We start from the raw sequence: 26,155 nt of genomic DNA, 5'->3' as shown, positions 1-26,155 counted from the left end.
ACCTAATTTATGTACATACATAACTTACATCCGTGAAGTTCATTTTCTTTTTTCCATATTTTCATTTTTTTACTGTACAAAGTTTAGTCTGTAGTTATAAAAGCTGACTGATTCTTAAAGAAAGTGTAGAAAATGTCCACTGTTAGTTGTTAAAGTAAATGAATGTTTATAACTTTTGGTAAAGAGTCACATCTGTATACAGAAGATCCTCTCAACTAATATCTGTTTTAAATTGATCAAGTTTACTTGCTGAAGGAGAAATATTTCTTTATTATATTATTTAATGTCTTTAATGAATAATGTCTGATAATTGATATTGATCCTTCACAATAATCTCTCTCTCTCTCTCTCTCTCTCTCTCACACACACACACACACACACACACACACACACACACACACACACACACACACACACACACACACACACACATACTGATCTAAATGCAGGTGTTTCAAGTATTTTTTATGAATCAGTGTTGACATGAATATGTGTCTGAATGTTGTGGTGACATTTGGATGATGTCTGTAGAAGGCTGACATCATGATGATCCACAATAACACAATGACAAAGTTACTCTGCTCATTTTAGTGAAAAGCTCATTGAGGAGGACATAGTAATGTTGAACTACACATTTAAAACCTGAACACATCTGATTGGATTATAAATGGATTTTAATCTACATCATTTATTCTTTATTCAGATTGAGTTCCTGCAGGTTGTCAAAGGCCAGCTGTGCTTCTCTGGCCTCAGCTCTGAAGTCCAACCCCTCCCATCTGAGATATCTGGAGCTGTCTGGAAACGACGTGTGTGACGTGAAGCAGCTGTGTGATTTTCTGGAGAGTCCACACTGTAGACTGGAGATTCTGGGGTCAGACACCATTTTTTACTTCTGTGCTGAGATAAATATGATGTGACAGTTGTGGTGACACTAAACTGCAGACATAAAGCTGATATTATGCTGATCCACACTGAGGATCTATTTTCTTCTTCAGTGGTTTAGTCCATTGACTGTCAGAACAATGTTGAGCTGCACATTTAAAACCTTCATATAACAAGAAAAATCTACACTGGATAATTCACTCTGAACCTCTGAAACTCTTTAATTTTACATTAAATTTTACCTTCACTTTAGGGCTGGGCGATATGACTAAATCAATATCAGGATTATTTCAAACTTTTACCTCGATTATGATTAATGAACAATTATTTTTTTTATATGCTTTTTTTTTTTACACTGCCCTCATAGTTCTCTGACAAGGTCTGTACTGTAAACATGCTGAACTACTGGGATATTTTTTTTCCAATGAAACATATGTTAACTTTGTATTTTTTAATTAATTTTTGAAACACACACAGATAAACTATTTATGGTTATTTATTGAATATTTCAAACAGTTGAAATCAAAGCACACATCACTTGAAATGAAAATGTCTTGTGAAAAAGGTCACATTTTAGTTCTAAAGTAAAAAGCAAGTTCCCTAAAAAAAAGTAGAAAATAATAACTTGCATCTCTTGCAAACAAAATAAATTATTTTAAATAACGCCATGTGTGAAAATGTTAATGCAACACCGCTGATTAAGCTTCTTTGCTTATGATGAAGACGTAGACAGCTCTGTGCTCTCTGGGGTACTTTCCCTGTGGACTGCAGCTGCTGACTCCATCATCTCTGTTCTGACTTCTTCCTGAATGGTGGGGACATGGTGTGCAGAAGTGTATGCTTCCAGTAGTTCTTCTGTGATGGGTTCTGAGAACTTCTCCTTAAGGTACTCAAGGATGCAGGTTTTGATTGTTTTAGTCAGCTCCATGTCATCTTCCTCCTCAGCCAGCACTCATGAATGGAGGATGTGTAGGACAGAGTTCACAAATGAAATGGTCACATACTCTTCTCCTGACAGGACATCTGTGAACTCCATCAATGGGGAGAGAGCTTTGTTGACAGCCTCTAAGACATCCAGGTCAGCCCAAGATGGAACAAGTTGCCTTGATTTCTCATCATCAGCGAGGATCTGTGTGATGGCTTTCTTTTGCTCAAGGATCCTTGCACTCATCATTTGCATTGATCCCCATCTGGTGGCACATGCAGTTTTCAACTTGTGTTGTGGCAGGTTCAGCTCTTGTTGTGCCTTCACAAGTGCCTTCTTCTTTTTCCAACTATAGGAAAAAGCACTGACAATCTTTTTGCAAACCCTCATTTCCTGCTGCACATGTTGATCTTCCATTGCATTTTCTGAAATACACACACATGAAAAGATGAATTATTATTTTATTGAGGGTTTGACTTATACCTAAAGACTTAACAAACTTGCAAAATAATAGATGAGGAGAAATCTCTTAATTCAAAGCTACTTAATTAATAATAGATTAATAACAGACTTCTAGAGTAATTTTTATTTCTACTTTAATGATGACTCATTGTAGCGTTGTTTTACATTGTAATGTGAAGTTAACATTGTAATATGAAGCACATTGTAACATTGCTATATGAATAGTTAATTATTATTGTTACAGTATTTATTTAAAGTGAACTAAAAGATAGCTCTAGCTCAACTGTAGCATAGTGTCTGATCAGCTGATGTGTTGCCTATCGATTGCCAGGTGCAACCTGTGTCCAAAACATTGCTCCCGTGTCCGTCCATTGAGCTGTGTAGCTTTGACGACGTTAGTGCTGTTGTCTGTCGTAATGGTCATGAGGTTCTCTTCCATGAGGTCCCATGCAGACAGCATATTTCTCAGGCCCTGTGCAATCATTTCTGATGTGTCATCATCTGCAAAATATGCCGTCTTCAGGCATCTGTTGCACAGGTTCCATTCATCGTCAATGTAGTGCGACGTAAGGCTCAAGTATGGCTCCATCCTTGTACTTGACCAGAGATCAGACGTTCCTACAAAGTACTGAACAGATTTGAGTTCAGCAGCTACCTTTTCACGACATGTTTTGTACATGTTGGGCACCGCTGTTTGGGAAAAATATTTTTGCGATGGCACAGTGTATCTTTTGTCGAGGGTTTTAACAAGATGTTTAAACCCACTATGTTCCACAGTGGCTACGGGATCCATATCCTTCATGACGTAATATGCAATAGCATCAGTTATTTCTTTCCATCTTCTTGAATCCTTTGCATAATGTGCGGCATTTGTAAATGCTTGTGTTAGCGTCAGCTGCTTTGTGGAAGCACTTTAGCGTTTGTCAGTCTCTCTCTTTTTTTGAGCCATGAACTCTTCATATTGGGTAATGTGGTTGTGTTCCAAGTGATTAAACAGATTGGTGGTGTTACCTTTGGTCACTGAAATTGTTTTTCCAAAGTGTTTACATTTGACTTATTTTTGCTCTGTGTCGTCTTCACTGAAGCTGAAATGTGTCCAAACCACGGACACGGTATTCTTTTTAGTCATAAGCTGCTCAGGTTGAGGCCTATTTGTTGGCTCAGTGTCAGTGCTTGTGTCATCCATGGTGCCAGTTTGCTTTGAGTGAACTCGCACTAACGTTAGTTGAACGGGGCGGAGGCACATGACTGAACACAACATAGTATTGTTTTAAAGGGACAGTTCATGAACGCACGCATTGGGGAAATTATTAACCGACTTAACCAACATGAGAAAGATTAAGTCAGTGAGAGGGTCTTAATGTCGGTCTTGATACATTTTCGGTTAATTGCCCAGTCCTACTTCACTTTAAATTTGGTTCTTTAAATTTAAACCAAAAATCTCAATCAGACAGCAACAAATATAATATCCAGTATTTACTTGTTCCAACACTATTATGAAGCTGTGCAGTGTTTATATTAACAGAAATATTTAAACACAAGATGCTGTGATTTTTTTCATGGCGACGTCATTCCATTAAATGTAAATAATGTCGATATGTTGAACATCATTTTCCTCCTATTTTCCCAACATCCATCCTGACATATTTGATATCATTATAAATGTTGGGATCTTGAGTAGAATCTGAAATATTCATGTGGATTTTTAACTTGTGTTTGGCTGCGCAACATGAGTTTGTATAGATGGAGTCACTGGTGGAGCTGCAGAGTTTAAGAGGTGAAGTCACTACGTCTTTATTGAAGTAGCAGCATGTTGTCATTAATATTAATGAGAGCTCTTTTTCACTGTTTGTATTTGAAAGTCTTTAACCTGCATCCTGTTGGGTTCAGCTGGTTGGAGTTTCCATTTTCTAAACTTCTACATTCTAAACCTTCTTCAGCTCTGAACAGATTATGAAACTTTGCATGATTTCAAACATGAACTTTGTTTTCTAAAGTGACGTCATTTATTCTTTATTCAGATTGAGTGGCTGCAGTTTGTCAGAGATCAGCTGTGCTTCTCTGGTCTCAGCTCTTAAGTCCAACCTCTCATCCCATCTGAGATATCTGGATGTAAGAGGAAATAACCTGAAGGACTCGGACATGAAACAGCTGTCTGATCTTAAGGAGAGTCCACACTGTAGACTGGAGAATCTGAGGTCAGTTCACTGACTGTAGAAACTGTAGAAAATGTCCACTGTTAGTTGTTAAAGTAAATGAATGTTCATAATTTTTGGTAAAGAGTCATATCTGTATACAGAAGATCCTCTCAACTAATATCTGTTTTAAATTGATCAAGTTTACTTGCTGAAGGAGAAATATTTCTTTATTAGATTATTTAATGTGTTTAATGAATAATGTCTGAACATTGATATTTATTTTTTAGAACACACACACACATACAGGGACACAGAGAGATCAATGCAGGTGTTTAAAGTATTTTTTATAAATCAGTGTTGACATGAATATGTGTCTGAATGTTGTGGTGACATTTGGATGATATCTGTAGAAGGCTGACATCACAGCCAGCAGGACAGGGGGGCACTGGGGGGCAATGCCTGTCCAATTGGGATTTTGTGCCCCACCCAAACTTCAGATTCATGGAAACTTCCTGTCTTACTGTACGTGACTGAAGTTAGGCTACATCGCACACGCACTGTCACAACGCAGTTTCATGTAGCTAACATCTAGATGAAAGTTGGAAACTGTGGCTAAGCAGTTATGTTTGAGCCACTTTTTAACAAAAACTCGTCCAGAGGATGAAGCATGTTGGGACCAGGCCGTGCCTTAAAGTGAAGTCACGGCAGGATGGTTGTGAGACATTTGTTGGCTTTATGCCATGAACACATGAACCTGCCAAGTGGGAGGAGCAGTAGTTTTCTTTGAGTTTATCAGACAGACAGGAGTAATGTGCAGGATTTAATCTTTGGTCCACAGTCCGAAGCAGAAGGTGGCGGTAATGCACCTCATACGCTGGTTGCCAATAGCTGTTATAAACCAAAAAGAAAACGTTTTTTCCAACAGAGTGGTACATCCTGTCAGTCGAGGTGTTTCCTATCTCTGCAGCCGAACACAGCAGCTCCTCTGCGGACTGTTTCATCCTGACGGTCCCGGTGTTTCCTCCGCAGGCTCCACTTCACTCAGCTGCCCGACAGATCCGCTGCTTCTTCCCACTTTAACCTGAATAACAAACCGGGGCTCGGTGCTCCGGTTGGATCCAGACGGAGAGCCGGGGCTATATGGGAGGCTAGCGGAGCGTTAGCCGCAGTATGACCGGAGGGAAGCACAGCCAGCTAGCCTCCGCTAGCCTTCCAGCTAACGTTACCTCCGGTTTCACTACAGGCAGATTCACTCGCTACAGTGGGCGAGGAAATAAAACCAATGAATCAATAAGTACAAACACTGTTGATTTCTTCCCGTGGAGCCGACATGCAAACTATTTAGGTTCAGTAAATCCCAGCTGTCAGTCAGCCTGGTGAAGGCAGGTTAGTCTGTGGACAGAGACGCTCAACGCCTGTCGGAGGCGTTTAAGGAGGAGCGAAAGCGCACCGCTGTAAAGGAAAGAGGTTTGCTGGATTTAGAACACAAGACAAAACGAGAGCATCACTGCGAAATGACAATAATAATCAATTATCGTTTTATCTCCATTATCTTGGAGATGTGTGTAACAGATGTGTGTAACAACAGATCCAGATGCGCATCAGATCATCCATGTTGACTGGACACCTGAACAACTTGACGTTTTTGTCTTTTGAAAGAGAACTAACTGAGACTTGTGATTACAATGACATAATCAACCTTTCCAACTCAAAGCCCAGAAGACTCGGCCTTGTGTAGGAATAGTAGCCGCAGGTAAGCCAGTGTTATTTATCCTGGCCCGCCGTGGCATGTTAGGATTGTGGTTTCTGTGAGGAAGTTCTGAACTGTAACATATTCATTGTTCAATTTGTTTCAAGAGTTATGCAGTGTTGGTTTGGTTATTACAGTGGAAACCGCCTGTATTGATCACAGTTACAGTGATCAATCGCTTATATGGATCACAAAGCTTGAGACTGAATCATTCTTATACAAATGTTGTTTAAATAGTTTGCTTATACTAATCAAGTACAGTGTTCATTTTGGGCCTTTTCATACATGAATCCATATGGAAAAAATTGTACAACTACAGTAATTCTATTTTTTTTTTTTATTTTACTCCCATGAAACATGTTTGATATGTTCCTGGCGGCTGCGGCACCATTACTGCCTCGTGGTAACCCGTCTGCTTCCAGCTGGTGACCTGAGGCTGCTGCTGCCTGCACATTGAAATCATGACGGGAAAAAGAAAATCATTTTCTCTCAATGAAAAACGTTGTTTCCTCGAAGCTCATGACAAACTGCCAAAAACCAGCCAACGAGATGCAGCAGCGACACAACAACCAGCGTTTAAACAGCTGTACTGTATCTTGAAACAGTCAGTAAAATTCATTAAATAGAGAAGCTGCTCGTTTCATTACTTTATATTCATGTAATAAATATACAAATGTCAATTAGATGGTATTCTGCATGAGAAATAAAGAAAAAATGTTTAAAAATCAGTTATAATAATCATTTGTTGATAGTGATCAATTTGATCCAGACAGATGTGATCAATATAAACAGTTTCCACTTTATTGTGTTATTCCTTCTTTTATGTATAGAAAGCCATTCATCTGACTCATTTACGTTAAACTACCAAAAAAAAAGAAGGAAATGTCTGATCTATGAGCATGTAAAAAGGAGTGCCCACCGGTGACGACCTTGTGCCCCCCTGCTGATAATTGTCTGGCGCCGCTCTGGCTGATATTATGATGATCCACAATAACACAATGACAAAGTTACTCTGCTCATTTTAGTGAAAAGCTCATTGATGAGGACATAGTAATGTTGAACTACACATTTAAAACCTGAACACATCTGATTGGATTATAAATGGATTTTAATCTACATCATTTATTCTTTATTCAGATTGACTGACTGCAGTTTGTCAGAGATCAGCTGTGCTTCTCTGGTCTCAGCTCTGAAGTCCAACCTCTCCCATCTGAGAAAGTTGAATCTGTCTGAAGGAAAGTTTCAGGAATCAGACGTGAAGCTACTGTGTGATTTTCTGGAGAGTCCAGACTGTAGACTGGAGACTCTGAGGTCAGTTCACTGACTGTCTGTTACTATTGTTGATCTTAATGTTTAACAACTGAACCTAATTTATGTACATACATAACTTACATCCATGAAGTTCATTTTCTTTTTTCCATATTTTCATTTTTTTACTGTACAAAGTTTAGTCTGTAGTTATAAAAGATGACTGATTCTTAAAGAAACTGTAGAAAATGTCCACTGTTAGTTGTTAAAGTAAATGAATGTTTATAACTTTTGGTAAAGAGTCACATCTGTATACAGAAGATCCTCTCAACTAATATCTGTTTTAAATTGATCAAGTTTACTTGCTGAAGGAGAAATATTTCTTTATTATATTATTTAATGTGTTTAATGAATAATGTCTGATAATTGATATTGATCCTTCACAATAATCTCTCTCTCTCACACACACACACTGATCTAAATGCAGGTGTTTAAAGTATTTTTTATGAATCAGTGTTGACATGAATATGTGTCTGAATGTTGTGGTGACATTTGGATGATGTCTGTAGAAGGCTGACATCATGACAAAGTTACTCTGCTCATTTTAGTGAAAAGCTCATTGATGAGGACATAGTAATGTTGAACTACACATTTAAAACCTGAACACATCTGATTGGATTATAAATGGATTTTAATCTACATCATTTATTCTTTATTCAGATTGAGTTCCTGCAAGTTGTCAGAGACCAGCTGTGCTTCTCTGGCCTCAGCTCTGAAGTCCAACCCCTCCCATCTGACATATCTGGATCTGTCTGGAAACGACGTGTGTGACGTGAAGCAGCTGTGTGATTTTCTGGAGAGTCCACACTGTAGACTGGAGTATCTGGGGTCAGACACCATTTTTTACTTCTGTGCTGAGATTAATATGATGTGACAGTTGTGGTGACACTAAACTGCAGACATAAAGCTGATATTATGCTGATCCACACTGAGGATCTATTTTCTTCTTCAGTGGTTTAGTCCATTGACTGTCAGAACAATGTTGAGCTGCACATTTAAAACCTTCATATAACAAGAAAAATCTACACTGGATAATTCACTCTGAACCTCTGAAACTCTGCTTTTATCTTTTCTATTTGACAGTTTTTAACCTGCATCCTGTTGGGTTCAGCTGTTTGGAGTTTCCATCTTCTAAACTTTAGGACAAAAAAATAGATTTTCAGATTAATTGCCATTCTTATTTGAATGATCAATAATTGATTATTGAAATCCAGAGATGGATCTTTGCATTTGTGTCTTTACTCAGTAAACATGTACATGTGCTCTGTGTTGTGTGTGTGTGCAGTGGTTACTTGTTGTAAATGGTTCAGTTAGAGCAGCATGATGTGTAAAATGTCCACTTTGTTTAAATCAAGTTATTACAACGTGCACAAAAATTTTATTTTAAGTGTAAAAGTAACGTAGATGCTAGCTGCTATATTAGCTGCCTTGAGTCACCACAGTCCCGTAAACCGTGACGTGAATAGTTTCAGTCTGTGGACCCGCCGCAGTTTACGGGACTGTGGTGACTCAGGATGGTCAGCTGACTCTGGCTGTCTCGTAGGGGATCTAGAGATCACATCTACAAGAGGAACAGACTGAAAAAAGACTCCACACACTGATCTGAGCTCTGGGTTTGTGTTTGTTAACGAGATATTATCTCTGACTACGAGATGTGAAAGCGTGGAAGTGGACTGAACAGTGTGCAGATTCTACTGTATTCAGTCTGTCTCTACCTGCTGGGGAGCTAACGCCAGCCAGCAGCTGTCTGCAGGTATCAGACTGATGTCAACACAAATACAAACAGTGCAGATGAACTAATGAGCAGACTTTCAGTTTCTGCTGTCTGTGCTCAAAGTGATAAAGTTGAAACAGCAGGTACTGACAGTCCATGTGTTGCATTATGGGATAGCATTTATGTGTTTTAAATGTACATAATGATGAAGCTTTTGCAAGTGATGCAGGTCTTTTATTATTCTTGCTCAACTGTTTTGCACATGTAGACCTAAAACATATAAATGTGTCGTGTTTTAGTCTTTTGACATTTTTACTTGTGTTTGGCTGAACAACATGAGTTTGTATAGATGGTAGGGCTGGTCGATTATGGCAAAAATCATAATCACGATTATTTAACACAATTACTTTTTGACTCTCATTTTTGCCAATGCTGATATATATGCACATATTTTTTTCCACCTGGCTGAGGAGACTATTACACCTGCAATCATAGATTGTACTAATGATCAAGAAAGACAATATATGAAGGAAGAACTTATGAAGACTGGAGTTCAGGAGCTCAGCATTAAAACACATGAACCTGCCAAGTGGGTGGAGCAGTAGTTTTCTTTGAGTTTATCAGACAGACAGGAGTAATGTGCAGGATTTAATCTTTGGTCCACAGTCCGAAGCAGAAGGTGGCGGTAATGCACCTCATACGCTGGTTGCCAATAGCTGTTATAAACCAAAAAAAAGAAGAAAAAGGAAAAAGTTTTTTCCAACAGAGTGGTACATCCTGTCAGCCGAGGTGTTTCCTATCTCTGCAGCCGAACACAGCAGCTCCTCTGCGGACTGTTTCATCCTGACGGTCCCGGTGTTTCCTCCGCAGGCTCCACTTCACTCAGCTGCCCGACAGACCCGCTGCTTCTTCCCACTTTAACCTGAATAACAAACCGGGGCTCGGTGCTCCGGTTGGATCCAGACGGAGAGCCGGGGCTAGCTGGGAGACTAGCGGAGCGTTAGCCGCAGTATGACCGGAGGGAAGCACAGCCAGCTAGCCTCCGCTAGCCTCCCAGCTAACGTTACCTCCGGTTTCACTACAGGCAGATTCACTCGCTACAGTGGGCGAGGAAATAAAACCAATGAATCAATAAGTACAAACACTGTTGATTTCTTCCCGTGGAGCCGACATGCAAACTATTTAGGTTCAGTAAATCCCAGCTGTCAGTCAGCCTGGTGAAGGCAGGTTAGTCTGTGGACAGAGACGCTCAACGCCTGTCGGAGGCGTTTAAGGAGGAGCGAAAGCGCACCGCTGTAAAGGAAAGAGGTTTGCTGGATTTAGAACACAAGACAAAACGAGAGCATCACTGCGAAATGACAATAATAAACAATAATCGTTTTATTTCCATTATCTTGTTTTCATAATCGTTGGAAGCCAAAATCGTAATCGGAAGTTAAATTTGATTAACCACACAGCCCTAGATCAAGTTCATATGTTGAACAAGAAATATTTCTTTATTATATTATTTAATGTGTTTTAATGAATAATGTCTGATCATTGATATTGATCCTTCAGAACACACACACACTGATCTAAATGCAGGTGTTTAAAGTATTTTTTATGAATCAGTGTTGACATGAATATGTGTCTGAATGTTGTGGTGACATTTGGATGATGACTGTAGAAGGCTGACATCATGATGATCCACAATAACACAATGACAAAGTTACTCTGCTCATTTTAGTGAAAAGCTCATTGATGAGGACATAGTAATGTTGAACTACACATTTAAAACCTGAACACATCTGATTGGATTATAAATGGATTTTAATCTACATCATTTATTCTTTATTCAGATTGACTGGCTGCAGGTTGTCAGAGACCAGCTGTGCTTCTCTGGCCTCAGCTCTGAAGTCCAACCCCTCCCATCTGAGACATCTGGATCTGTCTCTAAACGACGTGTGTGACGTGAAGCAGCTGTGTGATTTTCTGGAGAGTCCACACTGTAGACTGGAGACTCTGGGGTCAGACACCATTTTTTACTTCTGTGCTGAGATCAATATGATGTGACAGTTGTGGTGACACTAAACTGCAGACATAAAGCTGATATTATGCTGATCCACACTGAGGATCTATTTTCTTCTTCAGTGGTTTAGTCCATTGACTGTCAGAACAATGTTGAGCTGCACATTTAAAACCTTCATATAACAAGAAAAATCTACACTGGATAATTCACTCTGAACCTCTGAAACTCTGTTTTTATCTTTTCTATTTGATAGTTTTTAACCTGCATCCTGTTGGGTTCAGCTGTTTGGAGTTTCCATCTTCTAAACTTTAGGACAAAAAAATAGATTTTCAGATTAATTGCCATTCTTATTTGAATGATCAATAATTGATTATTGAAATCCAGAGATGGATCTTTGCATTTGTGTCTTTACTCAGTAAACATGTACATGTGCTCTGTGTTGTGTGTGTGCAGTGGTTACTTGTTGTAAATGGTTCAGTTAGAGCAGCATGATGTGTAAAATGTCCACTTTGTTTAAATCCAGTTATTACAACGTGCACAAAAATCTTATTTTAAGTGTAAAAGTAACGTAGATGCTAGCTGCTATATTAGCTGCCTTGAGTCACCACAGTCCCGTAAACCGTGACGTGAATAGTTTCAGTCTGTGGACCCGCCGCAGTTTACGGGACTGTGGTGACTCAGGATGGTCAGCTGACTCTGGCTGTCTCGTAGGGGATCTAGAGATCACATCTACAAGAGGAACAGACTGAAAAAAGACTCCACACACTGATCTGAGCTCTGGGTTTGTGTTTGTTAATGAGATATTATCTCTGACTACGAGATGTGAAAGCGTGGAAGTGGACTGAACAGTGTGCAGATTCTACTGTATTCAGTCTGTCTCTACCTGCTGGGGAGCTAACGCCAGCCAGCAGCTGTCTGCAGGTATCAGACTGATGTCAACACAAATACAAACAGTGCAGATGAACTAATGAGCAGACTTTCAGTTTCTACTGTCTGTGCTCAAAGTGATAAAGTTGAAACAGCAGGTACTGACAGTCCATGTGTTGCATTATGGGATAGCATTTATGTGTTTTAAATGTACATAATGATGAAGCTCTTGCAAGTGATGCAGGTCTTTTATTATTCTTGCTCAACTGTTTTGCACATGTAGACCTAAAACATATAAATGTGTCGTGTTTTAGTCTTTTGACATTTTTACTTGTGTTTGGCTGAACAACATGAGTTTGTATAGACGGTAGGGCTGCTCGATTATGGCAAAAATCATAATCACGATTATTTAACACAATTACTTTTTGACTCTCATTTTTGCCAATGCTGATATATATGCACATATTTTTTTCCACCTGGCTGAGGAGGCTATTACACCTGCAATCATAGATTGTACTAATGATCAAGAAAGACAATATATGAAGGAAGAACTTATGAAGACTGGAGTTCAGGAGCTCAGCATTAAAACACATGAACCTGCCAAGTGGGAGGAGCAGTAGTTTTCTTTGAGTTTATCAGACAGACAGGAGTAATGTGCAGGATTTAATCTTTGGTCCACAGTCCGAAGCAGAAGGTGGCGGTAATGCACCTCATACGCTGGTTGCCAATAGCTGTTATAAACCAAAAAAAAGAAGAAAAAGGAAAAAGTTTTTTCCAAACAGAGTGGTACATCCTGTCAGCCGAGGTGTTTCCTATCTCTGCAGCCGAACACAGCAGCTCCTCTGCGGACTGTTTCATCCTGACGGTCCCGGTGTTTCCTCCGCAGGCTCCACTTCACTCAGTTGCCCGACAGACCCGCTGCTTCTTCCCACTTTAACCTGAATAACAAACCGGGGCTCGGTGCTCCGGTTGGATGCAGACGGAGAGCCGGGGCTAGCTGGGAGGCTAGCGGAGCGTTAGCCGCAGCATGACCGGAGGGAAGCACAGCCAGCTAGCCTCCGCTAGCCTCCCAGCTAACGTTACCTCCGGTTTCACTACAGGCAGATTCACTCGCTACAGTGGGCGAGGAAATAAAACCAATGAATCAATAAGTACAAACACTGTTGATTTCTTCCCGTGGAGCCGACATGCAAACTATTTAGGTTCAGTAAATCCCAGCTGTCAGTCAGCCTGGTGAAGGCAGGTTAGTCTGTGGACAGAGACGCTCAACGCCTGTCGGAGGCGTTTAAGGAGGAGCGAAAGCGCACCGCTGTAAAGGAAAGAGGTTTGCTGGATTTATAACACAAGACAAAACGAGAGCATCACTGCGAAATGACAATAATAAACAATAATCGTTTTATCTCCATTATCTTGTTTTCATAATCGTTGGAAGCCAAAATCGTAATCGGAAGTTAAATTTGATTAACCACACAGCCCTAGATCAAGTTTATTTGTTGAAGGAGAAATATTTCTTTATTATATTATTTAATGTGTTTTAATGAATAATGTCTGATCATTGATATTGATCCTTCAGAACACACACACTGATCTAAATGCAGGTGTTTAAAGTATTTTTTATGAATCAGTGTTGACATGAATATGTGTCTGAATGTTGTGGTGACATTTGGATGATGTCTGTAGAAGGCTGACATCATGATGATCCACAATAACACAATGACAAAGTTACTCTGCTCATTTTAGTGAAAAGCTCATTGATGAGGACATAGTAATGTTGAACTACACATTTAAAACCTGAACACATCTGATTGGATTATAAATGGATTTTAATCTACATCATTTATTCTTTATTCAGTTTGGAAGACTGCAGTTTGTCAGAGATCAGCTGTGCTTCTCTGGCCTCAGCTCTGAAGTCCAACCCCTCATCCCATCTGAGACATCTGGAACTGTCAAGAAACGACGTGTGTGACGTGAAGCAGCTGTGTGATTTTCTGGAGAGTCCACACTGTAGACTGGAGGATCTGGAGTAAGACACCATTTTTTACTTCTGTGCTGAGATCAATATGATGTGACAGTTGTGGTGACACTAAACTGCAGACATAAAGCTGATATTATGCTGATCCACACTGAGGATCTATTTTCTTCTTCAGTGGTTTAGTCCATTGACTGTCAGAACAATGTTGAGCTGCACATTTAAAACCTTCATATAACAAGAAAAATCTACACTGGATAATTCACTCTGAACCTCTGAAACTCTGTTTTTATCTTTTCTATTTGACAGTTTTTAACCTGCATCCTGTTGGGTTCAGCTGTTTGGAGTTTCCATCTTCTAAACTTTAGGACAAAAAAATAGATTTTCAGATTAATTGCCATTCTTATTTGAATGATCAATAATTGATTATTGAAATCCAGAGATGGATCTTTGCATTTGTGTCTTTACTCAGTAAACATGTACATGTGCTCTGTGTTGTGTGTGTGTAGTGGTTACTTGTTGTAAATGGTTCAGTTAGAGCAGCATGATGTGTAAAATGTCCACTTTGTTTAAATCCAGTTATTACAACGTGCACAAAAATCTTATTTTAAGTGTAAAAGTAACGTAGATGCTAGCTGCTATATTAGCTGCCTTGAGTCACCACAGTCCCGTAAACCGTGACGTGAATAGTTTCAGTCTGTGGACCCGCCGCAGTTTACGGGACTGTGGTGACTCAGGATGGTCAGCTGACTCTGGCTGTCTCGTAGGGGATCTAGAGATCACATCTACAAGAGGAACAGACTGAAAAAAGACTCCACACACTGATCTGAGCTCTGGGTTTGTGTTTGTTAATGAGATATTATCTCTGACTACGAGATGTGAAAGCGTGGAAGTGGACTGAACAGTGTGCAGATTCTACTGTATTCAGTCTGTCTCTACCTGCCGGGGAGCTAACGCCAGCCAGCAGCTGTCTGCAGGTATCAGACTGATGTCAACACAAATACAAACAGTGCAGATGAACTAATGAGCAGACTTTCAGTTTCTACTGTCTGTGCTCAAAGTGATAAAGTTGAAACAGCAGGTACTGACAGTCCATGTGTTGCATTATGGGATAGCATTTATGTGTTTTAAATGTACATAATGATGAAGCTCTTGCAAGTGATGCAGGTCTTTTATTATTCTTGCTCAACTGTTTTGCACATGTAGACCTAAAACATATAAATGTGTCGTGTTTTAGTCTTTTGACATTTTTACTTGTGTTTGGCTGAACAACATGAGTTTGTATAGACGGTAGGGCTGCTCGATTATGGCAAAAATCATAATCACGATTATTTAACACAATTACTTTTTGACTCTCATTTTTGCCAATGCTGATATATATGCACATATTTTTTTCCACCTGGCTGAGGAGACTATTACACCTGCAATCATAGATTGTACTAATGATCAAGAAAGACAATATATGAAGGAAGAACTTATGAAGACTGGAGTTCAGGAGCTCAGCATTAAAACACATGAACCTGCCAAGTGGGAGGAGCAGTAGTTTTCTTTGAGTTTATCAGACAGACAGGAGTAATGTGCAGGATTTAATCTTTGGTCCACAGTCCGAAGCAGAAGGTGGCGGTAATGCACCTCATACGCTGGTTGCCAATAGCTGTTATAAACCAAAAAGAAAACGTTTTTTCCAACAGAGTGGTACATCCTGTCAGCCGAGGTGTTTCCTATCTCTGCAGCCGAACACAGCAGTTCCTCTGCGGACTGTTTCATCCTGACGGTCCCGGTGTTTCCTCCGCAGGCTCCACTTCACTCAGCTGCCCGACAGACCCGCTGCTTCTTCCCACTTTAACCTGAATAACAAACCGGGGCTCGGTGCTCCGGTTGGATCCAGACGGAGAGCCGGGGCTAGCTGGGAGGCTAGCGGAGCGTTAGCCGCAGTATGACCGGAGGGAAGCACAGCCAGCTAGCCTCCGCTAGCCTCCCAGCTAACGTTACCTCCGGTTTCACTACAGGCAGATTCACTCGCTACAGTGGGCGAGGAAATAAAACCAATGAATCAATAAGTACAAACACTGTTGATTTCTTCCCGTGGAGCCGACATGCAAACTATTTAGGTTCAGTAAATCCCAGCTGTCAGTCAGCCTGGTGAAGGCAGGTTAGTCTGTGGACAGAGACGCTCAACGCCTGTCGGAGGCGTTTAAGGAGGAGCGAAAGCGCACCGCTGTAAAGGAAAGAGGTTTGCTGGATTTAGAACACAAGACAAAACGAGAGCATCACTGCGAAATGACAATAATAATCAATTATCGTTTTATCTCCATTATCTTGTTTTCATAATCGTTGGAAGCCAAAATCGTAATCGGAAGTTAAATTTGATTAACCACACAGCCCTAGATCAAGTTTATTTGTTGAAGGAGAAATATTTCTTTATTATATTATTTAATGTGTTTTAATGACTAATGTCTGATCATTGATATTGATCCTTCAGAACACACACACTGATCTAAATGCAGGTGTTTAAAGTATTTTTTATGAATCAGTGTTGACATGAATATGTGTCTGAATGTTGTGGTGACATTTGGATGATGTCTGTAGAAGGCTGACATCATGATGATCCACAATAACACAATGACAAAGTTACTCTGCTCATTTTAGTGAAAAACTCATTGATGAGGACATAGTAATGTTGAACTACACATTTAAAACCTGAACACATCTGATTGGATTATAAATGGATTTTAATCTACATCATTTATTCTTTATTCAGATTGATTGGCTGCAGTTTGTCAGAGATCAGCTGTGCTTCTCTGGCCTCAGCTCTGAAGTCCAACCCCTCCCATCTGAGACATCTGTATCTGTCTTACAACGACGTGTGTGACGTGAAGCAGCTGTGTGATTTTCTGGAGAGTCCACACTGTAGACTGGAGACTCTGAGGTCAGACACCATTTTTTACTTCTGTGCTGAGATTAATATGATGTGACAGTTGTGGTGACACTAAACTGCAGACATAAAGCTGATATTATGCTGATCCACACTGAGGATCTATTTTCTTCTTCAGTGGTTTAGTCCTTTGACTGTCAGAACAATGTTGAGCTGCACATTTAAAACCTTCATATAACAAGAAAAATCTACACTGGATAATTCACTCTGAACCTCTGAAACTCTGTTTTTATCTTTTCTATTTGACAGTTTTTAACCTGCATCCTGTTGGGTTCAGCTGTTTGGAGTTTCCATCTTCTAAACTTTAGGACAAAAAAATAGATTTTCAGATTAATTTCGATTCTTATTTGAATGATCAATAATTGATTATTGAAATCCAGAGATGGATCTTTGCATTTGTGTCTTTACTCAGTAAACATGTACATGTGCTCTGTGTTGTGTGTGTGCAGTGGTTACTTGTTGTAAATGGTTCAGTTAGAGCAGCATGATGTGTAAAATGTCCACTTTGTTTAAATCGAGTTATTACAACGTGCACAAAAATCTTATTTTAAGTGTAAAAGTAACGTAGATGCTAGCTGCTATATTAGCTGCCTTGAGTCACCACAGTCCCGTAAACCGTGACGTGAATAGTTTCAGTCTGTGGACCCGCCGCAGTTTACGGGACTGTGGTGACTCAGGATGGTCAGCTGACTCTGGCTGTCTCGTAGGGGATCTAGAGATCACATCTACAACTTTCTAAACTTCTACATTCTAAACCTTCTTCAGCTCTGAACAGATTATGAAACATTGAATGATTTCAAGCATGAACTTTGTTTTCTAAAGTGACGTCATTTATTCTTTATTCAGTTTGTGGAGCTGCAGGTTGTCAGAGACCAGCTGTGCTTCTCTGGCCTCAGCTCTGAAGTCCAACCCCTCATCCCATCTGAGAGAGCTGAATCTAATAGGAAATAACCTGAAGAACTCGGACGTGAAGCAGCTGTCTGATCTTAAGAAGAGTCCAGACTGTAGACTGGAGACTCTGAGGTGAGTAGAGAGTTGGAGTCAGTCTGTGCTGGTTTCAGCAGTTTTGTATTAAACACAGTTAGTATCAAAGCAAAGATCCAGTATTTCCTGGTGAACCTTCAACCTTCTCAGTGGCTGCTTTCCTCAGTGAAGCTGTGAGAGGAGAATGGTGACAGGCTTCAGGATTGGACAGAAAGACAGAGAGAGAGAGAACAGTCAGCCAATCAGATCAGCCAGAAGCTTGTTGTGATCATGTGTTTGAGTTGATGTGAAGACGACTGTTGTTGTTGTGTTGATGTCTGCAGGTAATAAAGCTGGATTACAGCTGACAGCCTTACAAGATGTATAGAGACAGTGGTCCTCATCATCAAACTGTCCTACCATCAAATCTGATCTGAAAGTGTTTGTTCTCTCATTTCAACACTAAAGAATTGATCAGTTCATCTTTGTCAGAGCTCTAAGTTCAGTCTGACTGCAGCCTGCAAATCACTGGCTCTGATTTCACACAAGCATCATTACGTTTAGTAACCATGTGGTCTTTATACAGACCAGAACCTCTGCTGAAGTCCAGGAATCACAGCAGCTGTTTAGCTGAGAGCTCTGACTGATTGTCATGTGATGATTTAACAGCAGGAAAGATCTTCAATCCCACAGAGACTCTGTAGCTTTCAACTTTTCTAACAGTTGACATGTATCAACAGTAAATCCATCAGTAAACTGATGAGTGAATGTCTCTGTTTCTGCAGTAATGATGTGTTCATGACTCTCAGCACTTTATTTCCTCTGTGTACTTGAGTGAAATCTTCAGAGTAAACAGACTTGATAGCAAAAGTCTGTGCAGGTGTGTGAGCTTGGAGCTCAGTGTGTTCACTCCACCACGTTAACATGAGAGCTGAAAGGAAGCAGGCTACGCTGCACAGCTGTTCCACTTCTGGTCTGAACAGGACTGAAGTCCCTGCTGCTCTTTATACTGGATGTGCTGCATCACTGACTGACAGCTGATGAAGTGAGTCTCACTAAACACTGATTTATGACCTCTGTTGTTTCTTCTTCTCTCATCAGCTACTAGTGATCTCCGTCAGAGTGTGAGTGAACATCCAGGAGTGTGTGTTGAGAGAGGATCAGCTGGATCCTGATGATCCATCTGGACCGGAGTCTGGATCTGGATTTTGTCATCTTCACTTAAGTCTCTTAACTGACTACAAACTGAACAGTTATCTCTGGATTTTGTTGAATCAGCACTTTACAGATGTGTTATACATGAGCTGTTTGATGCAGAAAAGATGAATAAACAGGTGTTATAAGTCAGACTCTGACCCTGGGCCCATATTTATCAAGCGTCTCAGAATCACACTGAGAGTTAACGAGGACTAAAACTAATTAATGAAGCAGAAGAGAATTTACTGTGACTGTCAGCAGGAGACGGATTACTTCTGGGAGAGAGTGAGATGTGGCTGTTTTACCACAGTCAGAGCAGCAAAGTAGAAATAATGATGACGTGTTGTAGTTTTCTCACAGTCTCAGCTGGAAATATGAAACAGTGGTAATTTGGTATATTATGTGTATAAGCAGGTAACCAGGCAGGTAACTTACCAAGGTTATGGAACAAAACTATGATGCCAAAATTCATTATAAGATGATATTTACAAAGTGTAAAAAAAGCCTGAGAGATAAATGTAGCCTATATGTTAATGAAGATAACAGGTAATTAGACTCAGCTGTGTGAAATGATCTTGGTTCAGCCACATGGTTTCACAGCCTGTAATAGTGCTGCATCTTGCACATATTGCACAGACACATGTTGCAAACCGTCTCCATGAAGAACATCTTCTCTTCCACTGTCCAATTCCTCTTTCAACTACACCCCAAGTTAACTTGTGTTCTCTACATGAAGGTAAATACAGCGTAACAATAGAAACATATATTGTTCAGGTGCATCCTCCTCTCTCAAATATCAGGCTGTAGCTCTGCTGTTATTTGAAGGAGCCTCAATAAAAAATAAGCCTATAAAATATTTGAGCTGTTGTAATGAAGTTGAGATATCCTTCATTATGCAGCTGACATGATTGTGTGTAAATCAAAGTTTTAGTGGGCTGTAACTGAGGACCCTCGTCATGCTCATTATCTTTACGACGTGCATTAAGCCAGATCAAAGTTTGATTCATGACTTCCATCATTGTGGCTTCTGACAGAATCGTCACTGTTGCACAGCTGCATTTTCTCCGTTACCATAAAGTGTAACATTGTGAGGACGTTCTGTATTTATTTAAATGATGTTGTGTAGAAACATCATGTGTTCTCCTCTGCATCACACACAAAGTCAGTCTCACTAATGATTCTGTTTTAGTCCAAACAATCTTTTAATAAGCTCAGTGTCATCAAGCGTTCCCAAAACATCTCTCCTCTCAGGGAATATCTCTGCCTGAACTCCATCTCCTGCAGCTCCGAAATATTGGCAGAGATACGAATCATTTACCAAGTTTGGAAAGTTGATAAAAGGCTTTTTCTCCTAAAAGTAGAAGCAGAGATGCGTCACTCTGATCATTTTTGGCCAGTTAGGAGTGATTTCCTGCTCTGAGACGCTTGATAAATATGGGCCCAGATGTGACAGATGTGACAGATTGGATGTCCACAAATTTCATTCAGTTAAATTCAGAAAGAATTTATCATTGGTCCAAAAAACCTGCATGCAGGTCAAATCATATCTTGGTTCTGTGGTGAAAAACTTTGTATTTTTTGATTCCAGTCTAAGTTTTGATGATCATATCAGCAGCTGGTCCAGTCCTGTTTTCACCATTAAAACATATTCAAATAATATCTATAAAACCAGCACAGAACACTGCTGCTGTCAGACTTTGAACTAAAAGCAGGAAAAGAGATCATATTACTCCATTTCTATCATCACTTCACTGGTTACCAGTTTGTTTTAGGATTGATTGCAAAGATTTGATTGATTACTTTTAAAGGCTCTTCATGGCTCCAGATGACATTTCAGAGTTGCTCTGTGTGTAAATATTAAAGGTATCCAGCTTTTATATGCTTTTATATGTTTTTATATGTTTTTTTTAACTATCATGTTAGTACTGAGATTGTGAAACTGGCTTTTAAGTACGAAGTGAAACAATCTGCAGAAGCTTGTAAAATGAGACAAAATAATCCCTTTTAATCAATTTGAATCTCTTCTGACTGACATAGAGCAGTGTGAATGCAGGTGTGTTTGAATTGATGTTGTCCCTTATGTTGATGTCTTTGGCCTGTTTGTTGTATAATCTGTTGATATTTTCATTTTTAAGAGCTTTTATTGTTTTTATATGTACTGTTATTGTTTCTATTGTTCTTATATATGATTTGTTGCTGATGTTTAATGTCACTTTCATGTTCTTTTATATGTACTGGACTCAGGGCGTCCTTGTCAAAGAGAGTTTGCTCTCAATGGCCCTCCCTGTTTAAATAAAGGTTGATGATGATGCAAAAATATGATGTCAAAATGAATAGTTTATATCTCATAACGATATTTAACAAGTCATTTGCATCAGGCTGTAAGTAAACACTGGTCAGCCAATCAGGAGGCTTTAACAATAACTATATAATTTAAACTTGTAGGTGAGATCATGTGATCCAGCTCTATCCAATCACATCCTTTACATCTTGTTTTCTGCATTAGTGCAGCATCTTGCATGTATTGTACAACACTGCACACAGTGATAATGATGCAAACAGACTTTGGGCACAACTTCATTAAAACATGAAATGTATCTTCTCCACTGTCCAACTCATCTCCAGCTAAACCTGCTGTTGACTTATGTGTCCTTACAGCTCTTTGAAATATATCTCTGCCATCAGCAGTTTAAAACTAATGAATCATTATTACCATCCTGGAGTACAAAGATTCAATGTGAGAGAAGACACAATGCAGCCCAGAAATATACACAATACCATACTTTCCACTGTGCAGCACTGACTACAGTACTGCTGTGAGTACCAGGAGTTTTTATGTGCTGCTGTGTGTTATAGAGAGCGATGGCTGATGGGATAAAGGAATTCCTCGCTCTGTTACTTTTGCAGCTGGAGGTCATCAATTCTTAATCCACAGTTTTTGGTGCTTTTCTCTCTGGAATAACAACACTTTTCAAAAATGATGTTAATATGAATTTCATTGATTCTCCCAGCTGACACATGAAGACCATGTTTCTCTGCTCCACAAAAAGAATAATAGTGATTCCTGTACTCTTCCAACAGGATGTCATGTCACCTTTTATTGGAACAATTTTATTTCTGATATTTTCTGACCTTACTCCACAAATACATGATAAAGTAAAACATGTTTCCTTTGAGTTAATTCACAGATGTTAACCTTCTATTTACTATCTTACTAAAAGGGTCGAGCCTGTTGACACTAGTGAAACTGTCATTCACTTATTTTAGAAATGTCATCATTAAAGCTTTTGGAAGAATCATTGTGTCAAGTGGGATTAACAGTAACTATTATAAGTGTCTGACAACATTATGGAAAGGACCGTACAGAGAAATAAAAGTTTTTTCTTTACCTTCCACTTGATCCGGTCTTCTTGTTAGTGTGTCTCACCAAGTCTCGCTCAAGGAGAAGTTTTGTTCTGAGATGTCGCGAGAGTTTAGTTGTTGCAGGAAGACAGCGAAATAATCAGTAAATATTCAGCCATGACTTTGAAAACCTTTTAGATAACACTAAGCAACGCTTTCTGTGCTCCTACACAACCAACTCTTCCCGGCACTCCTCCCTCCAACGCTCACTCACGTTTCCACCTTTTGTCTTTCTGCAACAATTCAACACTTCTCCTTGAGCGAGAAAGTGCACAACTGTCATTTAAATCATTGTGATTTGAGTTGAATATATTTTTAATATTAAGATATTTAAACAAACAATGTATACTAGTACTTTATATTTATATGTTGATTATATAAATTGATGTTATACTGATAATCTTTGTCAAACCTAGTCATCCACAAGGAGCGTTTCTCTTCTAAACATCATTTTTTTTGTTCAGATGATTTAATGTCATGAATACTCCCATACAGCAGGTGGCGGTATCTGCCAATAAACACGAAGAAGAAGAGCTCTTTTCTGATTGGAGGATTGTAGTAACGTCTGACCAATGAGCGAGCAACGGTCACCATATATGGCCGATTGTTCTTTGTGTCTAATATTCTTTCTGTTACTCTCAAAGATTGAACTAGTACGATGTCTGGACGTGGTAAGGGTGCCGGTAAGGTCAGAGCGAAGGCTAAGACCCGCTCTTCCCGGGCCGGGCTTCAGTTCCCGGTCGGCAGAGTCCACAGGCTGCTGAGGAAGGGCAACTATGCGGAGCGTGTCGGTGCCGGAGCCCCGGTGTACCTGGCGGCGGTGCTGGAGTACCTGACCGCTGAGATCCTGGAGCTGGCCGGAAACGCTGCCCGCGACAACAAGAAGACCAGGATCATCCCCCGTCACCTGCAGCTGGCTGTCCGCAACGACGAGGAGCTCAACAAGCTGCTGGGCGGAGTGACCATCGCTCAGGGCGGCGTGCTGCCCAACATCCAGGCTGTGCTGCTGCCCAAGAAGACCGAGAAGCCCGCCAAGAAGTAAACATGGAACCGGTTCCTTAACTACACAACAACGGCTCTTTTAAGAGCCACAACCGACATCTAAAGATCATGTTCCGTTAATATCTGCTGATATTAACATAATTATACTCGCTAATATTGTAGTCGGGAGATGTAAAAGAAGCTTTAATCAAACGGAGCTACTCGTTACTGTCATCACAGATAATTCACATTCAACTCATTTATTCATAGTGTCAAACATACTACAAATGTTTTAAATGAGATTTGAGACAGTAATATTATAATTAAGAGGTCCACACTGACTGCTAAAGAACTAATATTATCTGCTGACATTCACATAATTTCCACACATTATATAAATCTCAGTAGTCTCAGACTATAGTTTAAACCACTGAACAGGGAGTAGGAGTTTTCTCATCAGAGTGACGGAGCTACAGATTTTCACTGAATTTGTTATGTCATGTTCAACTTTATTCATGCAGAACATCTTCTGAGCAGTTAAATGGTAAAAATGAGGCTCAGGACAGAACTGAAGGCAAAAGTGACACAATAACAACAAAATACAAGAACAATTCTGTCATAATGGCCCCATATTTCAGGTTTACTCATACACAACTACATGGTTACATAATAAGTATTCATCTTATTATTCAATCAACGTATTACTTCGCTCTCCATTAGTCAGCTTGTCTCTATTGCTGCCATTCTCTGAGTTTCTTTGTATCTGAGCACCTTTAAAGCACATTTGAACTCTGAGGAGTCGACATTCAGAAAAAGCTGATAAATCCTGAACCTCGTCAGTTTTATAGGTTATGTTGTTGCTCAGGTTTCACAGTAACATGTACAGCTTTACACATTTATACAAACAGCCTTTTCCCAACAACTATGAATATAGTTTGACACCAAGACAGGAAAGTGTTCAATCAGACTGAAGTGATTTCAAACCAATTTAATATAAAATACTAGTGTCTAATTTTCATTTTAAAAAGTTGTATTATCTTATTAAAATCCTTAAAATGACACATACTCCTTCTCCATCATTAAACATGCAAATATTTTTGATTTAAAAAAATCATAACTGTATATTATGCAGTTTGACACAGTTCTTAACTGGTGTTTTAGTGTTTCAATTATTCTTAAACCTGAGTACAGCTTGCAGGTTACTGTGTATTATAGTTATCATCTTCTTATAACATACAGAATTTACTATAGCTAAGATCTGTCCATCATGTGATTTTAAACTGCAGAATGTAAAACCATCTGGGACATTAGATAAGCGTTTGGACAATTAAACTTAATTTTTTTTGGTCTACCTCTGATCCTGCAGGAAAATGTTTTTCATCATACTATGAACTGATTTCATATAAATTTATAAATTAGCAACTAAAATCTAATCAATAATGAACTGCAGTCACTTTAGCACAATATTACATATTTCTGAATGGATTTTTATTGTTATCTGACATTTACCTGTAAAATAATAACTGACATTTAGGCTGTAAGCTGAATTTAAACTTAAATATGTATACAGTTAAAGACCATGTTGCTTCTATATTATGCAGTTGTGTGTAGTGTATCATGAATAATTTCTCATCCACAGTCTACTTGGATTATTTTACCAGACTGTTAAACTTGTATAAATTTATAGTGTTGCTGTCTACATGTATCCAGACAATACATGTAAAAATAGAGAGTATGAGTCTATAGACTGGGGGGAGGAAGAAAGAAAAAAAAAAAAAAAAAAAAAAAACACCACATAGGATGACTGGGTTACACTTCCTTCAAGATTATATATAAGTATTAAGTTATTTAGTCTGCTGTATGTGTACAGGACTTCATACTGTTAAGTGTTCACATAACCATCATGGTTCAATTGATACTTTAAGAATTCACTATAATAAAATGTGGGAGAAGATTAATTACATAAAGAAATGTGATAATAGGAACCGTTGCTCTGTCAGAGAGTTGGTGGCTCTTAAAAGAGCCGTTGTGAGTATCAGCAGGTCTGGGGGAGTTTAAGCTCTCTCTCCGCGGATGCGGCGGGCCAGCTGGATGTCTTTGGGCATGATGGTGACCCTCTTGGCGTGGATGGCGCACAGGTTGGTGTCCTCGAACAGGCCGACCAGGTAAGCCTCGCTGGCCTCCTGCAGAGCCATGACAGCGGAGCTCTGGAAGCGCAGGTCGGTCTTGAAGTCCTGAGCGATCTCCCTCACCAGGCGCTGGAAGGGCAGCTTGCGGATCAGCAGCTCGGTGGACTTCTGGTAGCGGCGGATCTCTCTCAGAGCCACGGTACCGGGCCTGTAACGGTGGGGCTTCTTCACTCCGCCGGTGGCCGGGGCGCTCTTACGGGCGGCCTTGGTGGCCAGCTGCTTCCTGGGAGCTTTTCCTCCGGTGGATTTACGGGCGGTCTGCTTGGTTCTGGCCATTTCTCTCTCTGGAAATCTTCCGCTTCAACAGAATAAACAAGTGATGCTGCCTCACTGCGAGCTGCGGCTTTATAAGGGAGCTGCCGGAGCCACGGCGTCGCTCATTGGTCCAGACCGAGAGAAGCGCGCGCTGCAGCTCATCTACTATTGGATAAGAAATTAAAATTAAACCCGCCCCTACATCAGCTG

At 39.8% G+C, this 26,155-nt stretch overlaps 3 protein-coding genes across 4 annotated transcripts in view; 2 read left to right on the top strand and 1 right to left on the bottom strand.

Moving 5' to 3' along the window:
* Positions 1-21,715, top strand: part of LOC137175613 (uncharacterized) — a 249,120-nt gene extending 227,405 nt beyond the window's left edge. For both annotated transcript variants that reach the window (XM_067581398.1, XM_067581399.1), the window contains 9 exons: positions 704-871; positions 4,291-4,467; positions 7,295-7,468; positions 8,126-8,293; positions 11,018-11,185; positions 13,907-14,077; positions 16,785-16,952; positions 17,805-17,981; positions 19,023-21,715. In XM_067581398.1, the coding sequence (XP_067437499.1) occupies positions 704-871; positions 4,291-4,467; positions 7,295-7,468; positions 8,126-8,293; positions 11,018-11,185; positions 13,907-14,077; positions 16,785-16,952; positions 17,805-17,981; positions 19,023-19,029 (1,378 nt within the window). In that variant the 3' untranslated portion in view covers positions 19,030-21,715. The remainder of the gene's footprint in view (positions 1-703; positions 872-4,290; positions 4,468-7,294; positions 7,469-8,125; positions 8,294-11,017; positions 11,186-13,906; positions 14,078-16,784; positions 16,953-17,804; positions 17,982-19,022) is intronic.
* Positions 21,716-23,145: 1,430 nt separating this feature from the next.
* LOC137175971 (histone H2A-like) lies at positions 23,146-23,614 on the top strand. Its single transcript, XM_067581915.1, has one exon. It carries the CDS (start codon positions 23,179-23,181, stop codon positions 23,560-23,562), a length of 384 nt encoding a protein of 127 aa, XP_067438016.1. The 5' UTR covers positions 23,146-23,178; the 3' UTR covers positions 23,563-23,614.
* A 1,891-nt stretch (positions 23,615-25,505) lies between these two features.
* Positions 25,506-25,995, bottom strand: LOC137175970 (histone H3). Its single transcript, XM_067581914.1, has one exon. It carries the CDS (start codon positions 25,964-25,966, stop codon positions 25,556-25,558), a length of 411 nt encoding a protein of 136 aa, XP_067438015.1. The 5' UTR covers positions 25,967-25,995; the 3' UTR covers positions 25,506-25,555.
* Between the last annotated feature and the right edge of the window lie 160 nt (positions 25,996-26,155).

Source organism: Thunnus thynnus, chromosome 23 (genome assembly GCF_963924715.1).
Source record: "Thunnus thynnus chromosome 23, fThuThy2.1, whole genome shotgun sequence".
NCBI classification, from domain to species: domain Eukaryota; kingdom Metazoa; phylum Chordata; class Actinopteri; order Scombriformes; family Scombridae; genus Thunnus; species Thunnus thynnus.
The sequence above is the reverse complement of the archived record's forward strand: the minus strand, read 5'-3'. Positions and strand labels throughout refer to the sequence as shown.